The 10,640-nt window shown below is 31.1% G+C and overlaps 1 protein-coding gene across 1 annotated transcript; it reads left to right on the top strand.

The window, feature by feature from the left end:
- The first annotated feature begins 5,449 nt into the window (after positions 1-5,449).
- On the top strand, positions 5,450-9,836 carry LOC139902316 (uncharacterized). Its single transcript, XM_071884956.1, has 4 exons — positions 5,450-5,537; positions 8,350-8,576; positions 8,780-8,794; positions 8,901-9,836. The coding sequence occupies exons 1-4, from the start codon at positions 5,450-5,452 to the stop codon at positions 9,834-9,836; spliced, it is 1,266 nt and encodes a 421-aa protein (XP_071741057.1).
- Positions 9,837-10,640: the final 804 nt, after the last annotated feature.

Below are 10,640 nucleotides of genomic sequence, written 5' to 3'. Positions count from 1 at the left end.
ATAACGCTAAAGGAATTAGCACAGCTACGTGTTAAACGTTTACTCAGTTTCCGAGAGTTTTTCAGGTGCATAACTATATGCATAAATCTTTCCTTCCGTAGATGAAGTGCGGTTGGTTTATCCTCTCGATTGAGGTGTTTTCAAGAATCATGAAAGATTTGAACGCAGATTGTAATTGTTAAGATACAAATGAGGTTTAAGATGAAATCAAGTGGCAAACTTGAAGAAATGTTTAGTTTCATATGTTATAATTAATATTTTAATTCATTTTAATTGTCCAATGTTAGTAGTCCACAGTTGATAGTCTACTGTTAGCAGTTCAATAATTCATATATAGTTTAATATATTATATTCGAATTAATTAGTACGTGTCGTGACCCATTGTATACATGTCTCAGACTCGATCACAACTCAAAGTATATATATTATTTAGAATCAACCTCGACCCTTTATATGCTAACTCGAGCATTACCACGATATAGAGTGACTTACAATTATTCCAAATAATATATATAGATGACGTCAATATGATATGTCAAAACATTGTATACGTGTCCCGATATTTAAAGTGCGTAAAATAAATAACAGAAATTAAATGACGATAAATAAAATTGCGAGAATTAAAATTGCGATAAATAAATTGCGATAATTAAATGTAATAAGGAATTAACATTTAGCGAGGAACAGTTAGCTAGGATTTTGTTAGCGTGGATTCTTAACAAAATTTCTCATAGTTAATTTGTTTGTTTCTAATAAATTTTATTTTGTCCAATATTTTCTTCATTACGCCACTTGTTAGATTCTGATAAGTCAAAATCCAAATATGAAATTGAATGAAACTGGTTATTCTGTGGTGAACGAATTCGTATATCTGTGGATGTAAGTAGGATAGTAAATGACCGTTGAATCAGATTCGAAGGATGTACAGTGTAACTTATTAATGTGAAATCCAAATATTCCTCGGGTATTACCTACCCGTTAAAATATTTTCACCATTAACACTTTGTACAAAAGAATTTTTAATTACAATCTTTATGAAAACATATATACATATATATTTTCTTCAGATGTAATCATGGATTTAATGAGTCAATATGATATTAAACTCATTTGATTTTCTTTTTGAGCTAGAATAAATAATCTCTAAGACTTTAGAGATTACATAATAGCCATGTTCAGTGAAGATAAATGATATAGAATGATTATGTAGAATGATGATTATGCTTGAGGTACAGAATGAAATGTTGAGGCGTGTGATGTTCAAACTTGGGTTGTTGGTGGTACTGGTGTTGATGTTGATGGTACTGTTGGTGCCGGTGATGTTGCTGAAGCTGGAAAATTTTGCACCACATTCTCCAAATTGATTACTCGAATGCGAAGTTCGTTGACTTCCTCTATTATTCCTGGATGATTGTCGGTCAGAACGAGCGGATGAATAAGGTTTAGAATTTTAGATAGAATATAATCGTGGCGAGATATTCGGGAAATGAGGGTGAAAATGGTGTTTCGGAATGGTTTGCCGGTAAATTCTTCAGGTTCTTCGCCAAGAGGGGAATATGATGAATGGAAAGGATTTCCTTCTTCTCGTTTCCATTGATTAAGTTGACTACGAACTCAGCCCCAATTCATCCAGAGTTGATGATGGCTGATTGGTTGATCCATTCCGTTTACACTGCTTTCGGAGCTCGAGTGGAAATCCATATCGGAATAGTTGTCGGAATCCGAGGAGCTTGAACTAATGACGAGTTCCATTTCGTACGATTGAATAAAGGATTTTTTGATATGAAATTATTTTCGAATGTCAAATAATATTCTAATTACGTAAAATACTTATGTATAGTACAGAAGATCCCGTAGATTACGGAGGAATTTTTGGAAGCTGTCAGGCAAAGTTTACAATAACAGATATGCTAAGATACGAATTTTTCTATACACTATCTATGCAATAGAGGCAGTAAGACGTGTCTAGACTTTAAGGATGATAAGCAAGTAATTTTCAACACAAAATGATAAGCAAAACTTTTGACATGCAGACACGGTCGAAGTACAGACTCACTAATGCATCTAAATAACTATCAGTTAGACACAATAATGCAAGATCTGGTTCGCTAAGACCACTGCTCTGATACCAACTTTAACGACCCATTCATATCGATTATAAATGATTCATATCAGTTGATTACATTGCGAGGTTCTGACCTCTATATGATACATTTTACAAACATTGCATTCATTTTTAAAAGACAAACTTTCACTACATCGAAAGTTGATAGCATGCATACCATTTCATAATATATCTAAATTATAAATGACTTAATAATAATCTTGTTGAACTCAACGACTCGAATGCAACGTCTTTTGAAATATGTGATGAATGACTCCAAGTGATATCTCTAATATGAGCAAATGCATAACGGAAGATTTCTTTAATACCTGAGAATAAACATACTTTCAAGTGTCAACCAAAGGTTGGTGAGTTCATAAGTTTATCATAAACAATAAAATTCATCATTTTGATAGACCACAAGATTTAAATACAGTACACCTATCTCGTGTACAAAACCATTTTTCATAATGCTTAGCAGAGTAGGTTCGTATCCTTTTCTCCCCCGTAGGTTGCCTCATGATTTTTAAATAACCGTACACATATCTCGTGCACAAAATATAATACACATAACCTGTGTATATAAATCATTCTCTCGATACATAAAATTTAATTTGATTTCATTGCTCAACATGGTAATCGACCTTAACATATAATGCGCATCAATAATATCCCCAAAATAGAACATCTCGTCTGTATAATATATAAACTTCGAAGTACTAAACACCACGCCCACTAGCTCTTCCGTCTAGTGAACATTCTGGGTGGGGGTGTTAAACCCGGTAGCTACCTTTAGGATTCGCGTGAATTAAGGCCATACCCGTTTTTTAATTCTTAGGTTACCAAGCAATAATAATCAGGGAAAATATTCACAACAATTAGTGGCAATTATAACGTCCAACTAATTCAATCATAATCAACAGAACTTCTGTCTGCATAATAAATCATTCGAGGAATGTTTTTCCTGTGTCTATCTTGTCAAACATTTATAAAAGTATCTCATGTATTTTTAGTCCAAAAATATAGATTTTAAAAGCATTTAATAAAGCAGTTGTAAAAACAGTATATGTATTCTCAGTCCCAAAAATATAAAGAGTAAAAGGGAATCAAATGAACTCACGATACGATATTTTGTAGTAAAAATATGCATACGACGTAACTGAACAATGCAAGGTTGGCCTTGGATTCATGAACCTATTATTCAATCATGGATATTAATACATGTAATGGTAATCGAACAAATATATATATTATTAGTGATTTTATTTGTTATTTTATATCATGTGTTTTATTAATAACTTAATTAGATATATTTATCTTTATTTAGATAATTAACATTTATTACAAAAGTATTAATATGATTAGGTTTTATGTCATAAATATATTTTTATATAGAAAATCTTCATTTGATATATTAATAGTAGTAATAATAATAATGATAAAAATAATACTAATTATGATAAAAATTATGATAATTCTAATAATAATGATAATTTTAATATAATTGGTAAAGATAGTACTAATAATAAAAATTGTTTGTAATGATAATACTAATAAGGTTTAATGATAATACTAATAATTATGATATAATTTTGTTAATAATAATAAATAATCTAACAATACTAACAATAATAATAATAATAATAATAATAATAATAATAATAATAATAATAATAATAATAATAATAATAATAATAAAAATAATAATAAAAATAATAATAATAATAATAATAATAATAATAATAATAATAATAATAATAAAAATAATAATGAATAATAAGTAAACTACCTCAAAGAAGTAGCCCTTAAAAGAAAAATGCCCAAGTCCAAGTTTGAACCCGCGACGTCCCGCTAACCCGATAATATCCTTAACCATTGAGCTACTAGCTCGATCTTGGTTTAAACCCCATATTTATTTTATTTAATCCATCTTTCCAGCCTTAACTATATCTCTAAAAAACAAAATGTCGCCCCCAAGTCTCGAACCCTTGACCTCTGGTTCCCATATGACACGCCTAACCCATTGAGCTGTTACATGATTTTCTAAAATAATTCGTATCTTTAATCTATTAATCCTTTAACTGTTTTCATCCATATATTCTTAATTTCATCATCATCATTAAACCTCTTCATCTATGATCATAGGTTTTATCATCATCTTCGTTACTCTAATCATCACTTCTCAAAAACATAAACATCGTGTATTATCATCTTTAATCCTCATCGTAATTTCCATCACATTTAACATAATCATCATCATTTAATTATCACCTAATCACATCCTAGTCATCATCTAAACTTCATGAACTTAGCATCATAATCATTCATCATGATCAACATATATCGTAATTACATGATTTATATCATCATCAAGTGAGTAATTAGTGGGTTTGCACGTGGTGACCCAATTCACGGCCCAAGAATAATTATCCAAGCCTAATTAGCACACAAGCCCAACTAGAAAAAGAAAAGCGGCCCAACAGTCCAAAATTTAAACATATGATCCGTTTCCTTGCTCTGGATATTATATGGAGTAATAATTCTCGGTTTAAAAAAATTAAGAAAATAACACGCGCCTCATTGCTTCTGTAGTGGTCGACATACCTGACCCATAATTTGATAAATATGTGATTCTTCCTTGATTACTTTTGCAAATCGACCAAACTTCCAACAATTGATTAGCGTATGGTTGTGACTGTTTGAAACAGCAAACCATCCTGGTGGCGGCATTTAATTAGAAATAATATTAGCAGCTGTAGTTCATACTCGAATAAGCTGCACCAGTTTGACAATGATTCTGTTCTGGTGGCTCTAAGTAACAGAAACATAGTAACAGTCTTCGAAAGTGGGTTCTTGGGTTTGAGTTCGTTTGAACCAAACAGTTAAATGGCAGCTGCAGTTGCAGCTCAAACAAGATGATGGCGATTTGAAGTGGGTATTTAGAGTATAGTAACGGTCCTTAGTGATCACAAAGAAGAAGTAGGAAAGGGTGTTGGGTGATGATCGATGGTGAGGGTGGTGTTTGAAGATAATGGTTGTCGAAGGTGTTAAGGTTGTGGTTTCAATGGTGGGTGTACATGGTGTGGAACCGTGGTGTTCCATGGTGATGTTTTGATGGAACCGAAGCCGTAACAAGAGGACTCGAGCAGAAACAATAGTATACACGCATGGTTTTGGTCGATAATGTTGATGGGTTTAATAAAGGTAATGGTTTCTAGTTGACTGTAACTAGAACCGAAAGATGGTTTTAAATGAGTTGAGTTTCATCGAGCAGAAAGGATCAAAAGTAGTAGCAAAAAGAGTGTTAGTTTCGGGGTTGTGCTCATACAAAAAGCAGCAATTAACATGGCAACTTGTGGTGTTTGGTTGCGAATTCGAAAAGAACAACGATGGTTGATGAAGACGGTTGAAGGTGGTAGATCATGGCGGTTGGGTATTGACATGAAATAAAAACATGGTGCGTGGTTTAAATGGGTTTTGATGGAAGGTGATATGGTAGTCTGGCTCAATTGCAGACAACAAGAAACAGAAAGGGAGAAGGTGTTAGTGGTGGTGTTGATTCATGTAATTTTAAATGTGTATGTATATATATTACTCCGCATGATCATAGTTGTAAGGAAACAAAACAAATACAGTAAATAATAATACTAATATAAATATCAAAAGAAATTAATCATTTGCACAAAGTAGCAGGCACTAAATGTGGTGATTAAAAAACAGTGATAACTTTAAATGATAATTCAAATCACGGATTATTTAACTATTACACTCTGCCGACAGTTTTAATTAGAATAGTAATTCGTACTCCGTGGTTACTCAGTGGCAGATAAAAAAAAGTCTTAAGAAAAATACCAAATTTTTACAGTAATTAACTTTATTTATTTCGGTCATTATGGTATAAAGTTCGGTCATTTACTTATTAAATAAAAATTACACCAACTGTCTCTCTCGATTCTGGGTAAAATATAAAAAGTGTTAAAACTTAACAAATAACTCTTAAATACATTTTTAATAAGCGTAAAATTTATAGAACTCATTTTCGTATCACCGTTTATTTTAAATTTACATAAGTTTGAATTTAACTTGCTTAATATCAATTGGAACATCAAATGAGTATTACAATCATTTAATATTTATTTTTTAATATACCTTATTTATATATATAGATATATTTTAAATAATAATTATTATAATATCCTATTTTTATTTTATTAATTTTTAATAACAACAACATATAATACTTCAAATTATATTTCAAAATATTATTATTATTATTATTATTATATATATATATACATATATATAATATATATATATATATATATATATATATATATATATATATATATATATATATTCACACATATCTATTTACAAATAGTGGTTCGTGAATAGGCGGGAATGGTCGAAGGTTAAATGAATACATGAACACAGTTCAAAGTATTTGAGATTTCAACATTACAGACTTTGCTTATCATGTCGGAAACATTAAATCATTTAAAGATTAAGTTTAAATTTGATCAAAAATTTCCGGGTTGTCACATGCTGTGAGAACAAAGGTTTATGACCTCATACATCAAACATGGAGAAAGAACTGCCATCCTTTTAGTGACGTGGCAACGAGGTGCCCTATATCTGGCCACAAAGGTTATTTCCCACACATTCAAGCATTTGAACTCACGATACCAAAATTCATGTTGTGCTTTTGGGCTTATGAGTTGAAGCTTTTTGTGAATCGATATAGGTATAATTAGATTTATGTTTTTTTTAGCCTACAATTAGATTTATGTTAGTATTATGGGAAAAAATCTTTTTGTAACAACTATGGAAATTACTCCTATATTATTAATATAAAAATTTTTCTTTATATTATGATATCAGTGTTGGACCATTTTTTCTTCTTATTTTTTCTGCTAACAATTTCTGTATTACTAACAGCACTATAGTTACTAAGTAGAATAAACTAATAAACACTAAAATAAATAGTTCTTACTTGATTCGAAATTGTGATTACTTTCAAATCAAATTCACCATAGACTAATCCCTATAAAATAGGGATGAAAATTCCTGTTACCAATAAAGTCAGGTACAACACAAAACATTTCTTTATCCGTTGGTATTTAGTCAATAACCATACTCTAATTTTCAAATTTGAAATTTGAAATTGTGAATCATAAGAAACATAATCCTTCATTATCTTCAAAAACCTAAGTTTCCCGATGTGTTTGATAAAACTTGATTGTCATGAATAATAACTTGAGAAGATTTTCACGTTTAAATAAATCAAATCAAAATGAGACAAATGTTTCGGAACCAGTTACAAATAAGCGAAAACACCCTACAAGGATGAAGGATTCCTTTGATGTTAATGCATCAAATCCAGGTACTACTTACTGTTTTTATTAATCTGAATGTTAGAGAAAGTTACTCTTGGCATATATTTTCAGATTTAGTATTCAGGCATATTGACTATACATCAAATTTAAATACTAATACATCTTTATTATTTTTAGAAATTTCTTCCACTGCAAAGACAATCGTTGGTTAAATTATGATGAAACACAAAAAAGAAAGTAGAACAACAGCAATTGGACAACAATCCTCCCCATCATGTTCAATTCTAACAGGTGTTTCATGCTATTGCAACTAAATTTTTTTAATCTATGGTAAATATATGAAAATAATATTCATTCTGAATTTCTAAACTAAAATCTAATACATTGGTTATTCAGATATAACCAACACAACTGGATCAATCATTGTGACTTCATTTAGAACACAATATACATCAAATATGATGAAAGAAAATATTTTTGAACATACGACAAATATAACGGGTGAATGTTCATATAACATTGCAACTCCGGCACCGTTAACACCATCTCTGAGAATATCAAATCAATCACTTACTAATAGTGACAAATGTTACACTACATCATACAGTGGATCCAAAGATAATTATTTGTGACATATATAATATTCAAACCTGTTTTATTTTTAAAATGTACATACTTACTTTTTTAAGTCTGCATTTTTACAAGTAAGGTCAAAGCGGAATCAAAACAACAGGCATCAGAAGGAAAATATTACACCAATACCTTTTGACATTGACCAAGCAAACACCGATGATCTTTAAAATAAATCATTCAAAGGAACTTCAAAAGGTTGTTCTTATAACTTTTTCTTTAATTTGTTAACTATTATATATTTTTTAAAGTAAACCAATAAATTGTTATTTTTGGCAGACTACGTTGATTACGGCGATCTTAGTTATATATGTTCCGCTTGTGGTGCTAAATTATGGCATAAAGAGACAATAATAGGAAAACAAACAAACGGTTTTGCCCGTGCATTCTCACTTTGTTGTTTCAAAGGTAAAATAGCGCTGCCCGAGTTCAACAAATCTCCTCCTAAACTCATTTGGGATCTATATACTAACAATCATCCGAAGAGTCAACATTTCATTGAGAATGTTCGACAGTAAAACATGATTTTTGCATTTACTTCCATGGGTGGCAAGGTGGACGATCGTGTAAACAAAAGTCGTGGCCCTTATACATTTTGTATTCGTGGTCAAAATTGTCACCAATATGGAGGTTTATTACCAACGAATGGTCAAAAACCAAGATTCGGACAGTTATACATATATGATACTGTAAATGAAATAAATAACAGGAAAGAAGCAATCAGGTATGATTCGCCTAATTCATATAGATTAACATCAAATAAACAATGCAGGAAATAAATATATGAGAATATTAACATTGATATTTATGATTTGTTGAATTCATAACAGTGGAAAAACAGAACAAAGGCTTCGTCTTCACGCTATTCACTCGACGAGGATCTCATTCGTCAAATAATGGAAGTTCTCGATGAACATAATCCTCTTGTCAAGACGTTTCGCATGGCTCGTGACCGGTTTCTAGAAACACCTAATATGCAGATGAAAATTAAGTTAATTGGTAGACAAACCAAAGATGGATGTAATTACAATCTGCCAACGGTAGACGAAGTTGCAGCACTTATTGTAGGCGATATCAATGTTTCTTCTTATGACCAAAGGGATATTATAATTGACAGTCGTATTGAAGGTTTAAAAAGAATTCCTGAGCTTCACTCCGAATATTTAGCTCTACAATATCCACTTCTGTTTATTTATGTAGAAGATGGGTACATGACATACATTCTTCATCGTGATGTCGATGAGCATTCCACAAGAGTGAAAAAGAGGGTTAGTATGCGTGAATTCTTCGCATATAAACTTCAAGAACATGTTGTTCCCACACTTGTGCACTTGGGTCATAAGTTGTATCAACAATTTGTAGTTGATGCTTACACTATGATTGAGGCCGAAAGAACCTCATACATCAGGAAATGTCAGAATATTCTAAGAGCAGATACTTTCACCAACTTAATGAATTCAGCGGCATCAGGTTCTTCGGAGAATAGTATGATGGGAAATAGGTTAAAACTTCCTTCCTCATTCACAGGGAGTGCTAGATATATGATTGAGAATTATCGTGATGCTATGGCACTTTGTCGTGTATTTGGTTATCCTGACTTATTTTTAACTTTCACATGTAATCCAAAGTGGCCAGAAATCACAAGAAAATTGGACGGGACCGGTTTTAGAGCTGAAGACAAACCAACTTTTTGTGCAAGGATGTTTAAAATGAAGCTCGGTCAACTAATGAAAGATATAAGGAAAAAAAATTATTTGTACTATTAAAGCAGGTTTGTCTATTACCTTTTAATTAGTTTTTGTATATAATCTTCTGTTTAATTATTTTGTTATAGGTAATGAGTACATAGTATGTGAATAATCACTAATATACAACAAACTTTAGATTTTTCAATAATATAAAACATCCTTATTAATAATTTGTTTCTTTATTTTTTTTTAGAAGTCTATACCGTGAAATTTCAGAAACGTGTTTGCCTCACACCCATATATGCTTATTCCTTTATTAAAGAAACAAAATGCCCCAACCAGAAGATGTGGATAAGTATATATGCGCTGAAATACCGGATGAAATCAACGAACCAGAACTTTATCAACTCTGTCAGATTTAATGATACACGACCCTTGCGGTGAAAAGAATCCATCATTCCCGTGCACTGATTCAGACCGAAAATGTACAAAAAGGTTTCCAAAACCTTTCTCAGATGTAACAAAAACTGATGAAGACGGTTATCCAATTTACCGAAGAATAGATGATGGAAGAATGGTAACAAAACAAGGTCACGAATTAGATAACAGAAGTGTGGTAGCTTATATCCCTTACCTCCTAAAAAGGTACCAAGCTCATCTTAATGTTGAGTGGTGTAACCAAGTTACTTCAATTAGTTATTTATTCAAATATATCGTAATAACCCGCCTTTTTTCGTTAAATTATTTTAACGCCCATCTTTTTTTTTTTAGATAATATCTTTCGTTATCTAAATTCATATCTTCCGTTGACTAGCATTTTAATATTTTCCGTTATTTAATTATAACATCTCTCATTATCCTAGCGTACTTAAAATAATTCGT

Source organism: Rutidosis leptorrhynchoides, chromosome 3, assembly GCF_046630445.1.
Source record: "Rutidosis leptorrhynchoides isolate AG116_Rl617_1_P2 chromosome 3, CSIRO_AGI_Rlap_v1, whole genome shotgun sequence".
NCBI lineage: Eukaryota > Viridiplantae > Streptophyta > Magnoliopsida > Asterales > Asteraceae > Rutidosis > Rutidosis leptorrhynchoides.
This window is presented reverse-complemented; position numbering and strand designations above follow the sequence as displayed.

Excerpts from the sequence above, each read along its gene's own strand:
- LOC139902316 (XM_071884956.1), top strand. The coding sequence starts at position 5,450 with ATGGCAACTTGTGGTGTTTGGTTGCGAATTCGAAAAGAACAACGATGG. Across the intron at positions 5,538-8,349 it reads TGGTAGATCATGGCGGTTGG|ACTACGTTGATTACGGCGAT; the intron begins GTATTGACATGA and ends TATTTTTGGCAG.